Source organism: Dendrobates tinctorius, unplaced genomic scaffold, assembly GCF_039654945.1.
Source record: "Dendrobates tinctorius isolate UK_male_01 unplaced genomic scaffold, ASM3965494v1 ptg000084l, whole genome shotgun sequence".
Classification (NCBI taxonomy): Eukaryota; Metazoa; Chordata; class Amphibia; order Anura; family Dendrobatidae; genus Dendrobates; species Dendrobates tinctorius.
The window spans coordinates 50,696,641-50,720,762 of record NW_027361752.1 but is presented as its reverse complement, the minus strand read 5'-3'; the positions used below and the strand labels follow the sequence as shown (position 1 = coordinate 50,720,762).

General features: G+C 45.1%; 1 protein-coding gene across 1 annotated transcript; it reads left to right on the top strand.

Moving 5' to 3' along the window:
• The first annotated feature begins 1,243 nt into the window (after positions 1 to 1,243).
• Positions 1,244 to 21,582, top strand: LCA5L (lebercilin LCA5 like). Its single transcript, XM_073584731.1, is given in 7 exon segments — positions 1,244 to 1,941; positions 2,867 to 3,384; positions 5,325 to 5,462; positions 8,248 to 8,338; positions 13,737 to 13,837; positions 18,075 to 18,138; positions 21,023 to 21,582. Coding segments are annotated over 7 exon segments (2,103 nt in total). The 5' UTR covers positions 1,244 to 1,310.
• Positions 21,583 to 24,122: the final 2,540 nt, after the last annotated feature.

The following is a 24,122-nucleotide window of genomic DNA, read 5'->3' as shown; positions in this document are numbered from 1 at the left end:
CAGTAATATAGGCTGGATGTGAGCTCTGTGTGTCTCTCCCTGTAATATAGGCTGGATGTGAGCTCTGTGTGTCTCTCCCAGTAATATAGGCTGGATGTGAGGTCTGTGTGTCTCTCCCAGTAATATAGGCTGGATGGGAGGCCTGAGTGCCTCTCTCACTAATTTAGGCCAGATGTGATATTTGTGAGTCTCCCAGTAATATAGGCTGGATGTGGCCACTGTTGGTCTCCCAGTAATATAGGCTGGATGTGAGGTCTGTGTGTCTCTCCCAGTAATATAGGCTGGATGTGAGCAATGTGTCTACCAGTAATATAGGCTGGATGTGAGGTCTGTGTGCCTCTCCCACTAATAAAAGTAATAAATGCTGAATATGACTTTTGTGAATATCCATGGTGCTGCTGTTTTTATTAGCTCATATATCAAAACAACTTCTATCCTGCACTTAATTCCTCTTCATGTGCTTTCTTCGTTTTGTACGGACTGTTTTCTTTGCCTTCGTTAAGATCATTTACACCCACCCCCTTCCATTCACTGGAAATCTTTATGCAACCATCTCTGTGCTATTATGACTAAGGCCGGGCCCTGACATTTGTACATATGTGTTCTACTCGTCATTTTCACAGTTAGAATACATATCCATTATAGTGTATGGAGCTTTTTCACATGTCCGTTTTTTCGGGTGGTTGAATATTGTAAAAAAAAATTAAAAAAAACAACGGAAACATGTCCAGTTTTGAGTCGCAATTAAAAATTGCACTATCCATCGGTTCGTGTAAAATCTGAACAGCAAATTGATGGCATCGTAGTCGCATCCTAGGGCTGTTCGCTCTTCACTGACTGTTTGCTAGGAGGAGCTTGAGAAACCTTCAAGCTTTTTTTTTTTTTGTCTATGGGAAAAATTGATGAAACACCGATGGTGAAAACTGACATACTGACCACACTGTGGTGAAAACCTGATCCAGAACACTGATGGAAAGCAGAGAAAATGGGCGAATGAGTCAGGCCAAACACTAAAGGACAGGGAGAACAGAGAGAGCTGTTAGAACCAGGAGCAGAAGCTCTGAGCGTCAGCTACAGTAACCCTGCACGCCCTTCCGCTAAATGCCGCCATCTTTGAAAAGGTGCAAATGGGCAAAAAAGTCACAAAGTGTTCCGCAAATGTGTCCAGGTTCCACAATGTGCAACGTTTTATCGTAAAGCCAACATTGATCTGAGCTTTTTTTTTTTCAGGACCTTGACGGTTGTGATCTAATTTTTCCGAACCGGATCGTTTCTACAAAAAAAAGTCAGATTTTTTTTCTATCCTTAGAATGAGTTTTAAAGTTCCAGATGAAAACAGGAAATGGAGGCAGGAACCTTCGACAGACCCTGAGCAGAGGTCCTTCAGAAACATTAATGACCCGAACCACAGTCCCAGCAGTGACAGCAACAGCACAAGCCCCAGCGACCGATCCCCCAAGAGCAAGACAAGCAGCAGTGACAGATCACCCAGGAAAAAGACAAGCAGCAGTGACAGATCACCCAGGAAAAAGACAAGCAGCAGAGACCGATCACCCAGGAGCAAGACAAGCAGCAGCAGTGACAAATCACCCAGAAGCAAGACAAGCAGCAGCAGTGACAAATCACCCAGGAGTAAGACAAGCAGCAGAGACCAATCCCCCAGGAGCAAGACAAGCAGCAGCAGTGACAGATCACCCAGGAGCAAGACAAGCAGCAGCAGTGACAGATCACCCAGGAGCAAGACAAGCAGCAGCAGTGACCGATCCCCCAGGAGCAAGACAAGCAGCAGTGACCGATCCCCCAGGAGCAAGACAAGCAGCAGCGACCAATCCCCCAGCAAAAACTCCAAGACATCAGAAAGTGTAAATGAGGCACAAAAAGCGCAAGAAAATACGGCAGCAATAACAAAGAACAAGACATGTCAAACATTTTCGAAAGTTGGTAAGTCAAACGACATACATTCTTTATAACTTGTTCCATCCATTGGTGCAAAAATTGTATCTCCCCCTTCTGCACATTTCTTACAATAAATAAACCTAACTTGATATAAGTTCAAAATCAAAACAAAAAATTAGCACAAAATTGGTAAAATTCTAACAACCAGTACAATAAATGTATATACCATAATTATAGATGTAGATCCATAGATATAAAGTTGTGGCAAAAGGTTTTTTTATGGATTTGTAGCAAAATGAAAAGTAAAGGCTGAATGCCCAGAGCTTTGATACCGATGGCATATTCTTAGTATAATTCATCAATATCAGGTTGATGAGGGTCCGACACCCCCCACGTGATCTGATTGGATATTATCAGCTCCCGATGGCATCCACATGTACGCAGTTCACTCATCAGTGACAACCTTTCAAAAAAGCAGCCACGGGGGCAGAGTCCCACTTCTGGCACCCCATCGGAGACAGGGCCAGCCACGCAGGGGTTCCCTAGGTGAATGGCCAGCCTTGTATACAAGGATGCTTCAACTCCTTCAGAACAGGAGCAGCTCTCTGTTTTGGCATTGGTATTATTCTGGGAACTTCAGAGCAGGGGACCACCTGTGTAATATCCATCTATACCAAAATAGCCCCTTTATCTAGTGCCGCTGACATCCAGTTAAAGGATTATGAAAGCAATTGAATTGCCGAAAGTTGTGCTCCCCAAATTGGAATTTTCATCTGAAATTCCCCCTGAAATAAGGGACCCGAAGCTTAGTCTTCTTGTAAACAGACCTGCGGGGGTGGAGCATGGCACATGAGGAGCATAAAATAACAACTTCCTGTGTCATGTCCCGCCCCTGCTTAACACCGCATATTAGTTTTTTTGGACTGCTCCTTTATTCATCTAATTAAACACTAATTTTTGTGATTTGCAGACAAAGTATTTTCATGGAGGAAGCCACCGCCATGGAAGCGGTCATCAATGAAGCCGCAACACCCGCCACTCCTCACCCATAAGGATGAAGGCAATGTCACACGGCGCATCCTATCAGCAAAAGTTCGCAAAATTAAAGAACTAAATGACCAACTGTGTGACGTCCAGCGCACCCTGGAGGAAGTAAACCGAGAGAACAAGCTACTGACCCGTGTCCAGTACCGGCACATAAAGGCGCTGGACAAGTACGAAAGCTCAGAGGGCGGTATACACCATCTTATATCCCAGCACGGTAAAGAAGTGAGGATGCTGAGAGAGAACCTGAGATCCACGCAGCAGAGCGAGCGCGGTCTATCCGTAAAGCTGAGAATGGCGGAGAGTGAACTGCTCAAAGCAAAGGATCATTTACTGAGGTTACAGAGACTCTCCGAAGACAAGAACCTCGCCGAGAGAGAAGAGCTCAACCAGAAGCTATCCAGCCTTCTGATTAAGAAGGAAATTGATAGCAACAAAGTTAAGGTAAACCCCTATCCAGAAAGGGAATCTGTCCCAAGGATAGACCCCCTAAGGCTTAGGATCTAGTAGATCAGAAAATTAGAGGGGTTGTCCAGGAAACTAAAAATATGTCAATTACCTTATTCTTAAAACAGCACCACGCTGTCTACAGGCTGATTGTGGCATTACAGCTCTGCACTCGTCACTTCACTCGAGGTGAGCTGCAGTACCAGTCATAACCTGTCGACAGGAGTGGTGCTGTTTAAAGAATAAGGAAGCCAGGTATTCCCTATTTTAAATGGAAGCTATTATCAGAAAATTACCTTATTTTTTTAAACCAGGTTTTTGTTAAAATTTTTTTTTTTTTTACATTTTTGACAATTTTGGTTTTTTTTCTTCCTTATCACAATCTGTATTAAAAGTGAAAAAAACAAAACATAATTCTTGCAATTTTCAGATCGACCACTGGGGCTTTTTAGACTTGAACTTCTTGTTGTTTCAGGAAATACACATTTATATTAGCAGCCATGATCAGATCCCGACACTATCCTTTGTATTGAAGCATCTAATGAGCGTGTGCAAAGGAAGGATAAATTGTGAAGGGAGGAGGAGGAGAGCTGTAACATCACCTATTGTAAGATGTTACCTGTCATCGTAATCCTGCCTCTGATGATATGGAAACTGTTGAAAACCCTCCCTGAAAGGACAGAAAGTGTTTGTCTGCAAAAAAAAAATCCCCTGTGGTCAGAGTGAAAACTGCAAGATTTCAGATTTTGTTTTTAACCCCTTCACGACATGTGACATACATGTACTGTGCATGTTGTCTCTCCCTTTGATGTGGGCTGTGGCGCTGAGCCCACATCTTTCCCGGCACATGTCAGCTGTTTTGAACAGCTGACATGTGCCCCTAACAGCTGGAATCGCGATCCACCCGCGGCTGTTAACATGTTAAATGCCGCTGTCGATCTCTGACAGCAGCAGTTAATGTGATTGCGCCAGAAGCGCGTCAATCCCGCCCATCGGCGCCAGTGTCACATGACCGTGGGTCCCCGATGGGTTGGCATGACAACCTGGGGTCTGCAGCAGACCTCTATGGTTGTCGGCCGCTTAACTGCTTGACACATCCCCCCGTAATAAGTACCAACATTGTGCCCCATGTAAGTGCCAACCTCATACCTCTGCCTCGTGCCTTCCTGCCCCCGATAAAACAAATTGCATCCCTCCTCTCGATATGTAGAATATTTTCTCCTCTGGTTTTCTTCCATGAGATCCATAGAAGACCACCCACAGGTTCATGTAGTGTTGTGTGCATAGAGGGGCCGGGTCTGTGGGGGCCTCATATAGTAATGCGTTTAACATGGAACTAAGGCTGTGTTTTTTTATTTTAAGTAAGTCTTATATTTGCAGATTTCATTCAAAAATGTAAAATAAAAATCTAGGATTTACAATATATCAGTAGTAAAGGACTGTGAGTTCTAATCTGACGGCAGTCTAGAGTGGGTCTGAAACCTTGTGTCACAACACAGCTTGAGGTTACTGTTCTGTTTTTCCCCATGCTTTACACTGCAGCTCTCCTTGGCTTTTGCGCAAATTTAGGTTTATTTAGCAGCAGCATAACTCACATCCGAAAACCGAAATTAAGGAACCTAAGGGAAATTAAGGAACCTAACTTACGGGCCTAATATGCCCATTTCCTGCTCCACTGGGGAAAAACCTTAAAATATGCAAATATTATGCAAAATGTATGCAAATACACATGAGTCACACCCCTTTGTGGTCCAGGTCAATAGGCGGGAGTAATGGAGGGCTAAAGTGTAGATGCTTACGACCCACAAGTACAAGTCCACATGGTCCATGTGCCAATGGCCCAAAGATGTTTCTACATCTACAGAGATAGTGACAGTGATTGCGTACATAAATAGAAACTCCACATCTCCTCTCATTTATTCCTCCTCTGCTTACAGGTCCTGGAGAAACAACTCCACCTCACGATGCGCCTCTACGACCGGCAGCTGGCCCTACAACGTAACAAGGGGTCCGAGGCGCAGGACATGGCGAGGAAACTGCAGGAGCAAATTATACTACTGCAGCAGAAGATGAAGGTGACATAGGGGGCTGGTGGTCTCGCTGCAGACCTCACACAGTACAGCATTGGGCGTGACAACACAGACCCTAAAATGTGGTCACATTATGCCCCTCTGTGCCTCGCTGCAAATGAGAATCACTCCAAAACTTTAGTGTTTTTTTTTCTCACGATGAGCAAAAAAAACATAATATTTATGGTGCAAAAAGGTTAAAGGGGTAATCTCATAAAGACCATACAATTGTGCTCAAAAGTTTACACACCCCGGCAGAATTTTTACTTTCTTGGCCTTTTTTCAGAGAATATGAATAATAACACCAAAACTTTTCCTCCACTCATGGTTAGTGGTTGGGTGAAGCCATTTATTGTCAGACTACTGTGTTTTCTCTTTTGAAATCATAATGACAACCCAAAATATCCAAATGACCCTGATCAAAAGTTCACACACCCTGGTGATTTTGGCCTGATAACATGCACAGAAGTTGTCACAAATGGGTTTGCATGGCTACTAAAGGTAACATCCTCACCTGTGACCTGTCTGCTTGTAATCAGTGTGCGTGCATAAAAGCTGAGTGATTTTCTGGGATCCAGACAGACTCTTGCATCTTTTATCCAGCCACTGTCGTTTCTGGATTGTGAGTCATTAGGAAAGCAAAAAGAACAGTGAACTGAACAGTGGTGGAAGGAAATTGCGGCTCTTATATTCAGCTGTATATAACAAGGACACTGACATGCTCACCACCACGGCCGCTCTGTTCTTTCTGCTCCGGTCTCTGCCGCGGTTTCCTGCTCCCTGGGCCTGCACACATTGTACAGGTCTCCCTGAAACGTGCTCCTGAGGGGCAACAAGAGCACTCTGGAAATGTCCTCAGTCTAATGGCCCCCATTGTACTTTCTTATAAGCGCTCATACCCACTTGCGAGAAAAAAAAGATCCGATTTCCGGAATGAAAAAAAACTCACGAGTGTCATATATGAGTGTCATGCGATACAATGTGATTTTTCTCACATAGCATCTGTATGACATGCATATGCAATGCGTTTTTTTTCTCTGCAACTATTTTTCTACAGTCATTTACAGTGTTCTATGACACAGAATGGTAATGTATCCGTAAAAAACAGACGGCATACGGATCGTCCGTATGCTGTGTGATTTTTTTCTCGCACCCATTGATTTGCATTGGCGAGTCTCATCCGAAATATGCAGCAATACGCAGCATGCTGCAATTTTTTTTCTCAGTCCTATTTCAGCTGAGAAAAAAAATCGCAAATGAGATGTCACCTATTGAATAACATTGGTCCGCTTTTTTTAACGGATTGCACTTGTCCGTATCTCTCACAAGTGGGTGTGAGCCCTAATAATGCCTCTCACTGTGCCTCTATATAATAATACCCCCATTGTGCCTCCTTATAATCATGCCCTCCATTGTGCCTCCATATAATAATACCCCCATTGTGCCTCCTTATAATCATGCCCTCCATTGTGCCTCCATATAATAATGTCTCTCACTGTGCCTCTATATAATAATGCCCTACATTTTGCCTCCATATAATACCCCCATTGTGCCCCCTTATAAGAATGCCCCCATTGTGCCTCCATATAATAATGCCTCTCACTTTGCCTCTATATAATAATGCCTCCATTGTGCCTCCTTATAATCATGCCCCCCATTGTGCCTCCATATAATAATGTCTCTCACTTTGCCTCTATATAATAATACCCCCATTGTGCCTCCTTATAATCATGCCCCCCATTGTGCCCCCTTATAAGAATGCCCCCATTGTGCCTCCATATAATAATGCCTCTCACTTTGCCTCTATATAATAATGCCTCCATTGTGCCCCCTTATAATAATGCCCCCATTGTGCCTCCATATATTAATGCCTCTCACTGTGCCTCTATATAATAATACCCCCATTGTGCCCCCTTATAATAATACCCCCATATATTAATGCCTCTCACTGTGCCTCTATATAATAATGCCTCCATTGTGCAGTCTATTTTCTGAGATCTCTTCATTATTTTTTATTTTCCATTGATGGTATTATGTGAGGACTTTTTTTGCCCTTTATCCGGCAGTTTTTATTGCTAAAATTTGTGGGAACTTACAACATTTTGATCACATTTAATTGCATATTTGGAGGAAATGTAGCAACCATAAAACCTCCCAATCCTGGCATATTGATCTTTTTGTTTTTCATTTCGGGATTACTACTTTTATATTGTATTAGTTTGGGCACTTTCACAAGCGAGTTCCCTTAGGGACTGAAACCTTTACCTACGGTATATTATACACTGCACTACCACCATAGTATTGCCGTGTATTGTGGTGATCGTGATCTCTTATGAATACTAACTCGTTGGCGCAGTCAGACACACGGCAATAATGGCCACTCTGACTGACACCTCCTCCACATGCACCACTCATAATGTCATCTATTTATTTGCCAACTCCTAATGAACACATTATCGGTGCCCAGACTGTGGAAATACATGCAGCGAGCACGTACTGACTCATGAGTGATAGACAAGCAGATTATCACCAAGGAGCCATTTTCTTACCTTCCTATTCTCCATTTTCTAAAAAAAAACTCCTAAGAATGCAATACAGAAAGCTGCTCTTCCTGCATTCCTCTGTTATAGCCATCCCTCCATGATGTGATCTGTCGAAGCAGAAGCCCTGGCCCACCTCCGGCTCACCACCAGGTCGGATCATGAAGGCCCATTATCCCGCCACATAATTTAGGAATATATCATAATGAAACGTACGGTAACTTTTAATTCATATTTTCCTTTATTTTAAGGAGAAGGAGAGAGAGCTCCACATAAAAAACATCTATGCCCATCGAATGCCAAGAAACATATGGAAATATGGCGGCCTGGGTGGTCAGGGAGGTAGGTGTGAGTTATGAATGCTCAGGCCCTGTTTGCACTGTTTCTGGCAATGGGTCCGTGTGACAGACCTGTAGGCACTCCGTGTATATGGGATGGACCCCCAGGAACCTTAGATATTTTATGGGGGATGCCAGAGGGTCCGATCTGCATCAGACTGGTTGGTCTGATTCAGCGGTGGTCCGATACGTCTGGCAGCTGCCATCTATATAATCATGGACGCCAGCAGTATTACACACCCCCATGAAGACACATAGTATAGGAGCACTATACAAAGTATGGAGATTGCTCATCACACAGATGGAGTGAGGTCATCGACCCTCGGATCCGCTCACTTATAGGTAACACCTCTGCGTGTCACCCGGGAAAAGGAATCCAACATTTCCAACCTTAGATAGTCATCGGTGAGGTCACACAGGGTGTATTACGTGTCACTACAGAAAGGGGGCGCCACAGACCCTGATGGGGTGGTGCCACTGGATGGACTGCAGTGGCCATCATTGGAGGTAAGGCTTCCCTGCCGGTTGGATCAGGACCGAATCCCATTCGTATTCGATTGTCGACGGACCCCATTTACGATCTGTGATTTTCAGAAGAAAAAATCCATCATGGGCTACAACTAAAATCCATGTATTTTTTTAATGTGGTTTTCAGTTCTGACACTTTTTTTTTTGCAGCTTTTGCAGCCTTTTGACTTCGGTATCAACTGCAAATCGTTGTCGCGTCACTTCTTTTTTTTTTTTTTTCCAAGGTGCAGATTTTAAAACTACATCAGAGATAAACTTGCTATGTGAACAGCAGTGCAATTTTCCCCTTTAAATCAATAGGAAACTTGTTCAAAGAGTAATGGAAGCGGTTTTTGATGTTGATTCTGGAGCAAAATCAGCTCCAAAATCCATGTAAAGAAAAACAGAGAGTATATAGGAAAGACATCAGGTATGATTTCTGTTTCCTCGAATCTACCATGGCCAGAAAGTTCTGCTTTCTAATTTACATCACTGTTCTCACTTAGAGGAGGAAGTACAGCTCCGGAGCACAGCTTTGGAGCTCTGGAGTACAGCTCTGGAGCACAACTCCGGAGCACAGCACTGGAGTACAGCTCTGGAGCACAACTCCGGAGTACAACACTGGAGTACAGCTCTGGAACACAACTCTGGAGCACAGCACTGGAGTACACCTCTGGAGCACAACTCCGGAGCGCAACACTGGAGTACAGCTCTGGAGCACAATAATAATAATAATAATAATAATCTTTATTTATATAGCGCCAAAATATATCCCGCAGCGCTTTACAGTTTAACAGTTTCAAAACACAAGTCATAAGTAACAACGCTAACAATACAATAATTAAAGCAAAATAAGACGAAATAAGACGACCCTGCTCGTGAGAGCTTACAATCTACAATGAGGTGAGGGAGATACAGAGTACAGGTGTGTATTTACAATGGTGTATTTACAATGAAGGTCCAGCCATCTTGCAGGAGTGAAGGATGGATGGAGATAGTGAATGGGCTACGCACGCACACTTACACAGAGAATGACTTTGATTAGTGAATGTGATAGGCCGCTCTGAACAGGTGTGTTTTGAGGGAGCGCCTAAAACTATGCAAATTGTGGATAGTCCTGATTTCTTGGGGTAGAGCATTCCAGAGGATAGGAGCAGCACGGGAGAAGTCTTGGAGTCGGGAGTGGGAGGTACGGATTAGTGCAGAGGTTAGTCGAAAGTCGTTTGCAGAGCGCAGCGATCGGCTAGGCCGATAGACAGAAATGAGAGAAGAGATGTAAGGGGGTGCCGCACTGTGGAGAGCTTTGTGGGTGAGAACAAGTACTTTGAATTGGATCCTATAATGAATGGGCAGCCAATGTAAGGACTGGCGAAGAGCGGACGCGTCCGAGTACCGATTACCCAGATGGACGATCCTGGCTGCTGCATTGAGTATGGACTGGAGAGGGGATAGTCGAGTGACGGGGAGGCCAATTAATAGAGCGTTGCAGTAATCCAGGCGAGAGTGGATCAATGCAACAGTGAGGGTTTTTGTTGTTTCCATAGTGAGAAAAGGGCGGATTCTAGAGATGTTCTTTAGGTGTAAGCGGCAAGAGCGGGCAAGGGATTGTATATGGGATGTAAAGGAGAGATTGGTGTCAAACATAACACCCAGACAGCGCACCTGCTGCCGGGGCGTTATTGTGGTACCACCCACGGAGAAGGAAATGTCAGATTTAGGGAGGTTAGTAGACGGCGGGAGCAGAAGAAGTTCAGTTTTGGAGAGGTTGAGTTTCAGATAGAGAGCGGACATGATATTGGAGACTGCGGACAGACAGTCACTGGCGTTCTGTAGTACAGCGGGGGTAAGGTCGGGGGAAGACGTGTATAGTTGTGTGTCATCAGCATAAAGATGGTACTGAAAGCCAAATCTGCTGATGGTCTGTCCAATTGGGGCCGTGTAGAGAGAGAAAAGAAGGGGGCCAAGGACTGAGCCCTGAGGTACCCCGACAGCAAGAGGAAGAGGAGATGACGTGGAGCCAGAGAACAAAACACTGAAGGAGCGGTCAGAGAGATAGGAAGAGAACCAGGAGAGTGCAGTGTCCTTAATGCCTAGTGACTGGAGCCTAGAGAGTAGGAGATGGTGGTCAACAGTATCGAAAGCTGCAGATAGGTCAAGAAGAATGAGCAGAGAGTGGTCACCGTTACGTTTTGCTGTCAGAAGGTCATTGGTCACTTTGATGAGTGCAGTTTCAGTCGAATGTAGGGGGCGGAAGCCGGACTGTGAAGGGTCTAGAAGGGAGTGAATGGAGAGGTAACGGGTAAGGCGGGAGTAAACTAGGCGTTCCAAAAGTTTAGAGATGAAGGGGAGATTGGAGACTGGTCTGTAGTTGTTTGTGCAGGATGGGTCGAGAGCAGGTTTCTTTAGTAGTGGAGTAACGATGGCGTGTTTGAAGGAGGATGGGAAAATGCCCGAGGAGAGGGAGAGATTAAAGATTGTAGTTAGGTGGGTTGTGACGACTGGAGAGAGAGACTGGAGGAGATGTGAGGGAATGGGGTCGGTAGTGCATGTAGTCGGACGAGAAGAAGAGAGGAGTCTGGAGACTTCTTCTTCTGTTATGGGATCAAATGTGGAGAGTGAGCCAGGGGAGATGTAGGAAGGGATGGGAGTCACAGCACTTGGTGGTTGGGAGCAGATTTCTTGACGGATATTATCTATTTTTTCTGTAAAGTGGGAGGCCAGGTCATCAGCACAAATGTCTGTGATAGGGGCTTGTGCTTTTGGCCTGAGGAGGGAGTGAAAAGTGTCAAAAAGTTTCTTGGGGTTGTTGGCTAGTGAGGAGATCAGGGTGGTGAAGTAGGTCTGTTTGGCAAGGTGAAGGGCAGCGTTATAGGTTCTTAACATAAATTTGAAGTGGATGAAGTCTTCTGGTGTGCGGGTTTTTCTCCATAGGCGTTCAGCACTCCTGGAGCATCGCTGGAGAAGTTGAGTTTGCGATGTGAGCCAGGGCTCTTTTACTCTGTGTTTGGAGGTTCTGAGGGTGAGGGGAGCTACTTGGTCAAGGGTGCTTCTAAGAGTGTCATTGTAGTGATGAACAGCCAGATTAGGACAGGAAAGAGAGGAGATTGGGGACAGAGATGAGTGTAGGGAATCTGAAAGTGTCTGAGGGTTAATAGCTTGTAGATTTCTGACTGTGTGGTAGGTAGGAATGAGCTGGGGTGGGCGAGGATTTGTGAGCGTGAAGGAGAGAATGTTGTGGTCAGAGAGTGGAAGCGGTGAGTTGTTTAGGTGGGAGATTGAACAGAGCCGGCAGAAGACCAGATCAAGGGTGTTACCGTCCTTATGTGTCTCAGAGGTTGAAAGCTGTGAGAGGCCTAGAGAGGTGGTTAGTGATAGAAGCTGGGATGCAGATGTGGAATTAGAGCTGTTAATGGGGATGTTGAAGTCTCCCAGGATGAGGGTTGGTAGTTCTGAGGACATGAAGTGTGGCAGCCAGGCTGAAAAGTGGTCAAGGAAGAGGGTGGGTGAGCCTGGGGGCCGGTATATGACCGCTACCCTGAGGGAGAGGGGACGGAAGAGCCTGATGGTGTGGACCTCAAAAGAAGGGAATAAGAGTGATGGGACTGGGGGGATGACCTGGAAAGTGCATTGTGGGGACAGGAGTATGCCAACTCCACCACCAGGTCTGTTTGTGGGTCTCGGGGAGTGAGAGAATTGTAAGCCACCGTAGGAAATGGCAGCAGGAGAGACAGTGTCAGAATCCTGAATCCAGGTTTCAGTGAGGGCCAACAGATTAAGAGAGTTGTTCAGAAAGTAGTTGTGTAGGAAAGGAAGCTTGTTACAAGCAGACCGTGGATTCCAGAGGGCACAATTAAAAGATTGAGATGAGGGAGTGCAAGTAATGTTAATCAGATTATTGTGGTTTCGATATGAGGTAGGGTAGGGGTCGAGGTTGGGGGATGGTGGACCAGGGTTGGGGGAGATGTCCCCTGAAATCAGTAGGAGAAGGAAGATAAAGAGCCAATAGTTGTTGGAATTGTAAGTAGTTTTTTTCTGCGATGTGTTTGGGCAAGATGGGCTGAGGTTTCTCAGGAAGGTGAGGAGTGTGTGGGAGCTGTACATGGGAGAGGGAAGTATAGAGGGGCTGATGTGTATGAGTCGTGATGGAGGGGGGATAGGGTGATGAATGTGGATGGCAAGGGAACACAGGAGGATAAAAAAAAAGCACATGGTTAAAGGGGAAGGCAAGGTGTGGGTTACCTGACTCCTGCCCTGACTAACTGCCATGTATAACTGCCGTTTTGCTGGATGCTTATCTTCTGTGATGCTTTGCTTATGGGATGCTTGCGTGCTGTACCCCAGCTGAGCACAACTCCGGAGCACAGCACTGGAGTACAGCTCTGGAGCACAACTCCGGAGTACAACTCCGGAGTACAGCTCTGGAGCACAACTCCGGAGCACAGCACTGGAGCACAGCTCTGGAGCACAGCACTGGAGCACAGCACTGGAGCACAGCTCCGGAGTACAGCTCTGGAGCACAGCTCCGGAGTACAGCTCTGGAGCACAACTCCGGAGTACAGCTCTGGAGCACAAGTCCGGAGTACAGCTCTGGAGCACAACTCCGGAGTACAGCTCTGGAGCACAACTCCGGAGTACAACTCCGGAGTACAGCACTGGAGCACAGCACTGGAGCACAACTCCGGAGTACAGCACTGGAGCACAGCACTGGAGCACAACTCCGGAGTACAGCTCTGGAGCACAAGTCCGGAGTACAGCTCTGGAGCACAAGTCCGGAGTACAGCTCTGGAGCACAACTCCGGAGCACAGCTCTGAAGTACATCACTGGAGTACAGCTCTGGAGCCCTGCCGCTGCCACTTCGTACAGAATCACTGACTTGTACCATTTGGTTTTGCAGGATTTACTTTCACTAGGAGCATGCAGACGGAGAGCGAGGCGCTTACACCAAAACAGACGGATACCGACGAAAATGACCATTACGCCGATCTCCAAGACAAAGTAAATAACATACCAAGAGTATAACTTTATAACGACACGTTCTGCAGATTTTCAATGTGTTAGATGCAATACAGTATATATCCCTTCATTTCATACCATTTTCAAGATCTCTGCTTTTTGTTTTTTTGGAGAAACATCAATACACATAGGCTGCACAGACCTTGGACATTTTTTTCTAATCACCCCCCTAAAATCACTTGAAATGCCTAGAAATTCCATAATCAGTGAAAATGTTATTTTCAGCTTTTATGGAAATCTTTGTAGATTTTAACTGTGGGATGGAATTAGACTCAAAACACTAGAGGGACGCTCCCCAATGCTCGTTTTCTGAGTTATAAGCATTTATAGTTCTGTTGTGTGCAAAGATTCAGTGTTGACTTCCAATTTCCAACTGTGATTTTTGTCTGCCGCCTGCCCTGACCTTTCCTCCAACTTAGAGTGAACCTCGCCAACTCTGATCTTCTGCATGACCACTGTATTGTTAGAACTCCACCTGCCCTGACCTCAGCTTGTCTGACTGTACTTCAGAGATATCGCAGGGGAGTTGGGTGAAGGGTGAACGCCACGGGGTCCCAGGGTTGACTAAAACTTCAGTTTAGCCTAAGCGGAGTCATTTTTAGAAATGAGACCCAGGTCAGGGTCAATGAGTATCCCATTTCACTGCGGATTTTGCTCTAGGGATTGTACATATCTTCAGGAATGGTGAGGTGCCACCTGGTGACCAATCCACTGACTTCTGTAGTCACTTGTAATGAAGAGAAAATGTAATTCTACGTCATCTAAAGGTCTGTCCAAAACCGTCGTGTCATTAACCTCTCGCCTGGTGCTTCTTCTCCATGGTTGTGTGTGTCTCGTGTCTGTGACTGAAGCCTTCTCTCTCCTACACATCGAGGAATAGCTGCAGGCTACACGTTAGGCCTTGATTCACCAAGACTTTTTTCATGCTGGTCCTGATGAGGGTGAAGAGTGGAGTGCGAGGTGCCAGATGTATTAAAAGGCGCACTCCTCTTACTGAATATGGCAAGGCGCGAATTGGTGCGCAAAGTCACGGACGTAAGGAACACCTCCGCTCGTCACGAATTTGACAAGTGGGTTCATTACACCCTATCGAAGCTTGGCAAAAATGGCGTGAAAACTCACATGAAAGCCTCACGTTGTACAAAACGTTTGCCACTTTTCAAAGCTTTGTACATCAGAATTCTGCTTAAAAAAACTTTGATTAATCAAAGTCTATGACTTTGTATTCATTACCGTGGAATTAAGTGTCAAGAATAAATATCTATTGCCTTGCCCCCAATTTCTGAGCGGTTTGATCGTCTCTATAGGGCTAGGATTGCTCCCAAAATTTACTCCAAGGGGAACCTGCAGTCTGATCGTATACAAAGTGTGATGAGCGAAAGACACCATTCAGTGCACAAGGTGGCTGTTATTAGAATATGGCCTTACCTTTCATACTGCTGTTTTTCTGACATTTTTAGATGACTTTTTGGCCACATTCACACATTCAGTATTTGGTCAGTATTTTTCATTAGTATTTGTAAGCCTAAATTAGGATTGGGTGAAAAATACAGAAGTGATGCTTATGTTTGTACTACACTTCAATTCTGATTGTTCCACTCCTGGTTTTGGCTGAATACTGATGTGAAATACTGACCGAATACTGAACGTGTGAACGTGGCCTTTCTGTGATTTCCTCAGCCATTGTGTAGTAGAGTACCTGAACAACTTCCTCTTCTTTTGCCCATTGTAGTGAGATGACCTCGCCCCAGTGTGCAGTGTGCGGTCTGTGATTCAGCCCCACACCGAGCTCACTTCCTGCCATTACTTTTGCGGCTCTGCATTAGCTTTGTTTCTGGATTATGTCTGCTGCACTCTAAACCCAAGTCTGTATACAGAGTACCCTGTTTCCTTGTGAACCCTGAATCTGAGCCTGATTTTCAAACCCCGAATCTGCATCTGTTCCCTGAATTTTATGAAACGGGGGGGGGGAATCGGGGGTATATAAGTTATGGCATATTCTTGTGATGTGTTTTGGTGTTACGTTGTATCTGTGGTTTTATTGCGAACCCTGCCTTTTCTAGAATTTTGCAGTTTACTATTCACAGTTCATCCGCCACTTCTTCTCTTGACTTATACTGGGAGAAATCCTAAAGAATCTCAGAATGACCGACTAAGGCCCTGGAGAATTTCAAAAAAACTAAAGAAGGAATTTGCTTCAGCCCAGGCTATGATTCCTGCTGTCAATTCACCCTGAAAATGCTTCATCGGTGGGAGTCAGAGCTGTGATCACAAAAAAAGCCTTTAGGAAAGCTCTGACCTCTTTTTTTCTAGAAAATTTGCAATCCTGATGAGAAAAACAGTTCTATCACTGATTAAAAAATTGTTAGCCACCCATTTGGTGCTCAAAACCTTGGAGACATATTTTGGGAGCAGCTTGATGCCCCGTGATCATTTGTACCATTCACATCTGGCTCAATGATCTCTTAAAATCTGACTAGAGGCACTAGAGAAGTCCTCTTCCTTTCTAAAGAGACAATTTGCATGTTTAATTTTCCAGAGGAGCATGCATGGATTATAAGTCTCCTCACTCTGACATGCCAAGCCGGGCTTGTCATTCTCCACAAGGAGAAACGTTACCCCTTATATGTCAATGCGGCATTAGACACAGTGATAGCTAAACCATCTTTCTAACGTTAGTACCCTAAACAACAACTCCTCGTATCTTAGCTTCCTGAGTGTAATCCGAGAGGAAGAGCGATATTGGGGTAGACTACCATCGCACTGGAATTTTTAGATCAGGAGTGGATTTGGGCTTTATTAGTTAATGGGATATTCTGATCTTAAACATTCTTAAACCTATGCACAGGTCTTGTGGCAAGACCCTCTTGCAAGAGACAATTCTCACGTTCCGTCATCACTAACGCTGTTGTTCATTTATATTGTGCCTGGCCATGTTGGCTATACTTCTCTTGGGCATATCTCCCTTTCTTGGACACTTATTATATTTCTTCGGCTGCATTTATATTGTGCGTGTGAACGATGTTTTTAAGAGTGATTGGGAAGTGTGTTTGACCGAAAGGATGCGGTCAGTTTGAGAGCGAACGAGGCTCTGTAACATCCGTCAGCAGGCTCGGACTGGCCCACAGGAGGACAGGAAAATCCACCGGTGGGCCCCTGTGAAGGAGTGTTAATGAATAGAGCTATTACACTTGTTTCATAATTTGCAGGAAAATGAATAATCTAGTAATTCATAAAGCAAGCTAGCCAAATTAATATTACATAGAAGCAAAAGTAAATTTGTACACTAGGCTGAACAGTAGGCCCCAAGAATCAATGTTACTGGTGGGCCTTGCCAACCCAGTCTGACAATGTCCGTCAGGGTAATAAAGCTGGGGTTCATAATGAGAAAGTGCATCAAACTGATTGGTGAAGAGTGTGGCACGTAACTCAGACGGGTGAGGCCGTGCTTGTGGGGAAGAGTCATAATCCATTGTGTCAGAAGATATAAAGGCCGGCTTCACCCAGGGTCAGTAGTAAAGAGAAAGTAAAGTGCCTAGCATCTACAGTGTTATAAGTCAGCGAAACACACGTACATAAGTGTCGTCTGCCGGCTCAGGCTAGGGCACAGGAGGGGAGATAGCCTCTGCAACGGCCCTGGGGCATGGTAGACCATCCGACCACGAGAGTGAAGGAGATAGTGAAGCAAGGCCTGTAGAGGAAAGGGAGGAGAACCGGTGGCAGAGAGGGAAACGGCCGAGCGAGGAGTGGCAGTTGCTTAGGGCAGGTGTACCAGGTCCTACTGAGTGCAGCGATTTCTCCGGTCAGGGTGCCAGCCATACTGTCCAGTCTTGAATTATAAGGAGGACGAACTAACAAATGGCGCACCTCTTACAGGATGTTCTATAAATGTCTGATAGAAGTGGGTGACAGAACAGAACAGGGGTCCCCTGACCGCCACCCCGCCTGGTGCAGAGGCCGCTGTAAGAGAATGAATGGAGAGATGGCTGCGTGTGATCGCTCCTTTCACCTCTATGAGACTTGTCTGAGCAGTATCTATCAGACATTGATACCATAAATATTTTATGACCAGAAAACCCCCTTAAAGGCTGCACATTATCGAGGGTCTTTAGGGCAATGTGAAAAGCTAATGTCACTAGCGATGACTACATTATATGGTTTTCCATCTTAGCCGCAGACCTTTCCGTTTATACCGTATCAAACGTGAATATTGTTGCAGAGCTCTGAATCAGGAAACGAGAGCGCTACAGAAGAAGACAGTAATTCTCCGATGAGCGGCGAAGGTGAGTGTCAGAGAAAAGCCCGGCCTCCTCTTCTCCAGATCCGACCATCAATGGTGCCTACAGGGGAACGCCAGCTTCTTGTCTCTGTTTAAGTGAATACTTTACTTGTGTTCCACCTGAAATACCAGTTCTGGATCTTTTCTTAGCACCGCGGGTTGTGCCGCCCCTCTGTTATGCCTCCTGGAAATTTATTACGGCTACTTTGTGACGGGTGTCACATAACAGCAGTTATTTTCGCAATCAAAACACATTTTTGCAACTTGCAGTTGTGCCGATATCCGAAAAAGGGGAAAAAAAACAAACAAACAGTCAAATCGTAGACAGATTCCATGCAACAGGCATTAAGGTCAGTGCCACGAGAGTCGCGTCCAACATGTAGCCAGGAATGGAAGATTAAAAAAATCATGGAAACACTTGTGACTTGTCGTAGTCGCGGTCGGTCACAATGTGACATCTTAGGAAATCAATAGATGTGACTCCATGATCTCAATTCTGACCCCCGCCGCTGAGACGGCTGCTTGTGAACATTCTCCTTATCGATAAGCCGCATCCTTCCACTGACTGTCCGATCAATACCGATAATGTCAGACTGTGTAAAGAAATGTCCCATTGACAAGAAAAAGTGACACCCAGTTAGGAATGAACTTTTTATATATTTCCAGGAGGAAAACTTGAGGGACAGTGCAAAGACGAAAATCCCAAATTGTTATTTAACAAGTCCCGATTGTTTTCCCAATAATAATAATAATAATAATAATAATAATTTTATTTCTATAGCACTTTACATTATTCTTTCAGTGTAAACGGGCTGTCGCTCACTCGACGAAACGAGGAGAACGCTAGCACGTGCTGTGAAATTATTCTTAAGTTTGCTTAAGAGTTATCGCTCTCAGCAGCACATCGTCCTGTGTAATTAGGGTATGTGCTGCCGAGAACAATGATAGTCCTTGCGCACAGAACAATCTACAGTGGGGAAAATAAATATTTGACACACTGTTCATTTTTCAAGTTTTCCCACCTACAAAGAATGGAGACGTCTGTAATTTTTATCGTAGGTACACTTCACCAGTGAGAGACAGAATCTAAAAATAAAACCAGAAAATCGCGTTGTATGATTTTTCTATAATTAATTTACATTTTATTACATGAAATAAGTATTTGATATAATAGAAAAATAGAACGTAATATTTGGTCCAGAAACCTTTGTTTGCAATTACAGAGGTCAGACATTTCCTGTAGCTCTTGACCAGGTTTGCACACACTGCAGCAGGGATTTTGGCCCCCTCCTCCATACAGATCTTCTCCAGATCTTTCAGGTTTCGGGGCTGTCACTGGGCAACGTTGACTTTACGCTCCCTCCCAAGATTTTCTATTGAGTTCAGGTCTGGAGACTGGCTAGGCCACGCCAGGACCTTGACATGATTCTTACGGAGCCATTCCTTAGTTGCCCTGGTTGTGTGTTTTGGATCATTGTCATGCTGGAAGACCCAGCCATGACCCACCTTCAATGCTCTTACGGAGGGAAGCAGGTTGTTGACCAAAAATGTTGCGAAACATGGCCCCATCTAGCCTTCCTTCAGTACGGTGGAGTCATCCTGTCCCCTTTGCAGAAAAGCACCTCCAAAGTATGATGTTTCCCCCACCATGCTTCAAGGTTGGGACGGTGTTCTTTGGGGTTGTCAAAAAAACAAGAAAACAATTCGGCACCGCTGCTGCCACCTTCATATGCACTATAGTGCGGTACAATTTCACACACCTGGGCTGCACGCCAACTACCCATAGAACGGGTGCTCAATCCAAAGTAAAACATGCATAGTCACGTTATATTTAGAACAAAAGGGATGGCACTTACTGTTCGGAAGTAGTGAAATTATTATAGGATAAAAAGCATAGGCTCGGGAGAGATGTCTGAACGGTGGACAACGGCTGTTTCACGCCAACTGCGCTTCAAAGGGTCCTCACTTACTACTTCAGAACAGTAAGTGCCATCCCTTTTGTTCTTCTTTATATACCGTTTTTTGGGGTTGTACTCATCCTTCTTCCTACAACCACAGCGAGTGGAGTTGATACCAAAAGTTCTATTTTGGTCTCATATGACTACATGACCTTCTCCAATGCTTCCTCTGGATCATCCAGATGGTCATTGGTGAACTTCAAACAGGCCTGGACATGTGCTGACATGGGCAGTTGGACCTTGCGTGCCCTGCAAGATTTTAATCTACGACAGCATAGTGTATTGCCAATGGTAATGTTTGAGACCAGGGCTGCCACTAGGAATTTTGGGGCCCCATACTGGCAAAATTTTCGGGGCCCCCTTGAGACTCCACCCCCAGTTCCGCCTCCACCCTAGCTCCGCCTCCACCACGCAGGCCCCCAGTCACCACTAGCCTCCCCCTGGGCCCTGTTGGACACAGGCTCCCAGTCCCCACTAGCCTCCTCCTGAGCCATCAGTCAGTACTAGCCTCCCCCTGGCCCAGGCTAGTAGTTTACGGTATTTTCTGCTGACACATTCCCTTTTACAGAAACAAAGAAACTTGTGGTAGGTTAATGCAATATCAAACTGGCTCAGCTGTTTCTCCAACCACCATAGGCCACAGCAGAGAGGCCCGCAGACAGGTGCAGCCATTTTTATGCAATCACTGTGTGCTGGGCCCAATTTCTGATACAATAATGGGTCGACAGGTCCAGAGGATAGCCGCATTTGGGCTTGACCGGATACAGTCACTTACCACTAGTTTACTATTAAGGAATAAAAAAGTTTGGGGGGGGTTGACTGGCATTTTACACTTTCACAGTTTGTATGAAACGGTTTTTATGATTTGATTGGGAACCAGACATTTTTGCCTCTTACTGCCACTAGATTTTTGTATTTTTTTGTTTCTAGACTCCCCGACAATTGAAGTTTTGCAGGACGAGAAAAGTAATGCCCTTGTGGACATAGATGGACACAAGTCCAAAGAGCAAGACAGAGAACACTTAACAGAATGGCCAAACCAGCTGTTAATGGACGAAGATTTGGGACTGGGGGACGCAAGTACTTGTGAGAAGAACCATCATGAAAATTTGAATATCAAAGATAAAGTTGGCTCATTGATAAGCGTTGAGACCAGCCATACGAGGCCTTTACTCCCGAGGATCAGCAGACGCTACATATTCACTGCCGCCACAGAGAACCTCCATCAAGGCCTCCCGGCAATTGGGCCAATCCCTAGCTTATATAAAGCCCAAAACTGCAAAAGTTTAAAGCTTCAATGCGACTCCGCTCTTAGTCATGTAGAATTTTCACTGCCAGAAATTGAGATCGGGAACGAGAACGAAAAGATTGCAAAACGTCCAGAAGTTTCTTTGAGCAACCGGAAGAAAAACTTGATGGAGGAACTATTTGGACCTGGGTGCAACACGTAGAATTGTTTTTCAAATGATTTAGTTAATTTAGAGAAATAGTTCAGCTTAAAGAGTTTGGAAAGTAACCAGAAAATTAGAGCAAGTCTAAACGAACCCTCCGTGTAGAGAATCTGTCCCCTATTGGCCTCTACTTTTGTTTAATTAAATATTATCTATCCTTATTATCAGCACGTCTTCGTATGTAGAGATGCCAAATATTGGGCATTTTAGTGCAAAAAAGCAGAAAGGTTTACCTGTCCAGGCCTCCAGACAAATGCACTATCAGGATGCAGTGGACCCATATAATTAAGATGGCAACACAGGTGCAAGAATACCGATGAGACAACCGCTCACAGCCTCCAATACATGGAGGGGGCGGCTGCCTGGTATGTTAATGCACAGAAAAAAACTTGTATGTGGCGCTGTTCACACTATGGCAATGCACAGCATCCAGGTTAACAGCCTAGTAGTGACACCCTTCTATTAGCTCAGGCGGGCTGCCCAGTGCCACATACAAGTTTTTTGTTGTGCATCAACATACCAGGCAGCCGCCCCCTCCATGTATTGGTAGGCTGTGAGCGGTTGTTTCATCGGTATTCTTGCACCTGTGTTGCCATCGTAATTATATGGGTCCACTGCATCCTGATAGTGTATTTGTCTGGAGGCCTGGACGGGTAAGCCTTTCTGCTTTTTTGCTGTTTTCTTCTATTATTGGAGGATTTTTAAGTCCTCTTTTTGTGCAATTTCAGCATTTTAGTACAGCCAGTGATCGGCTGATTGCCGTGAGTCAAGTTTAACAAACCGCTGTCCATGACGGAATGTTCAAAATGGTATGGTCTGCTGTGATCAGCCATACATTTGTCCCTTCAAGTGAATGATCCACTATGGAATACAAGAGCAACTCAAATACTATATAGTGTGACTTGCTGTTTGGTGGCTTATTTTTGTTCCATTGCGGAGTATATCCTGAACGAGAGACCTTTCTAATGAGGAACCTAATAGTGCATATGGATATCTTGCATGCGGAATCAGTGTGGGTGTGGACCACTGTGCCATGGACCGGACTTACCCTGGAGGGGCATGACTGAGTATTTACACTAGAGCCTGTGATGGTGAGGATGGGCTGGGCAGCCGGTAGACACCATGTACCACTCCAGGACAGTCGCCGGGAGTGCATCAGCTGACCAGAGGATCAGAGTTTTGGGTATGGGGTACAGGCGGGTGAGACAAAAGCGTAGTCAGATGGTCCAAGGTTGGGGCAAGAAACCAAGGATCAGAATTCGTAGCTGAGGTCAAGAGTGGAGAGACCAGGATAAACGAGAAGGCAAGCCGGGTCGATAACAGGTGAGACAAAACAGGAATACGCCAATTCATGAAGCTAGAGACAGAGCTACTAGAACCTAAGTTCAGGCAAGAAATGGAGGGTGGAGCAGAGGGAAACACTTGGTGAGTAGGGCGGCGCGCGAGTGGCCGACAGAACTATCTGCTGTAACATCCAGCCAAAACCAGGGAAGAAGTGTGGGCAGAAATGTGCCTGTAACTGCTTATGTGTGTGCGGAGATCGTGTGTGCAGGTCAATACAGGGTACAGATATTGGAGCAGTCAGAGTGGAACCACGAAAAGAGAAGTTATGGCCTACTGGCTTCAGAGCAAAGTATCGGCAGCAAAATTTCAGGTTCGGACAGACACCAGAGTTATCAGAGAAAAATAGAGCTTAAAGGAGCCCAGGAACAGACAGTTATCAGAATTTGAGGCTCAGGATCAGACATCTATAGCAAAAGTCCCCTTGTATGTATGTATAGAGCAATTAACAGAGACATTGCTTACAACTTTTAAGAACAGAAAATGACACATATTGGGGTGCACACAGCCAACTAAGCTGCACCTTGTCCAGTTTAGTGAAGTCCCTTAGCGTACCCCCACAATTCTACACCCCTTTTAAGACCCATACTCAATATCATTGACATCCAACATGTTTTTGTCACAAAGAAGCCCTCACACACCTTATGATACCCTTACAGTGCCCCTGCCACAAAATTCCCACAGTGTATGCCCCAACAGTGTGTCCCCTGTACATTATGATGCCCCCACCATGCCCGTTACATATAATAACCCCATGGGGCCTCCCCTACAGATAATGACTGGTACAGTAAAACTGGAATATTTCCCTGGATAAGAGACTTGTACATAGAAAAGTCTCCTAGTAGGGTACACTGTAAAAAAAAATTTAGACAAAAAAAATAAAAAAAATCAATTTTTTTGTACATATAAAGTCAGTGAAAAAAGGGGATAATTAGACTCTGCCAGGCCCCATTAAATGAAAATTGTTGTGTTTTTTGGTTTGTTTTTTTGCGGATGAGAATAAAAAATCTAGTTGGAAATTATACTTAACACTGTAACAACTGCAATAAAATTAACACATTGCCAGCAATCGGGAATCCTGAATTCAGTGCTGGGAACAGGACGTGCGGACTCGGCCGGTGGAGGCCCCGCAGACATGTGATGAGACAGCAAAGATTGGCTTGGGATTAGGATCGCAGGGGAACCCAGGCAATGCTGTGAAAAAGGTAACTGATGTTCTTTGTTTGTAATTTTGTAAT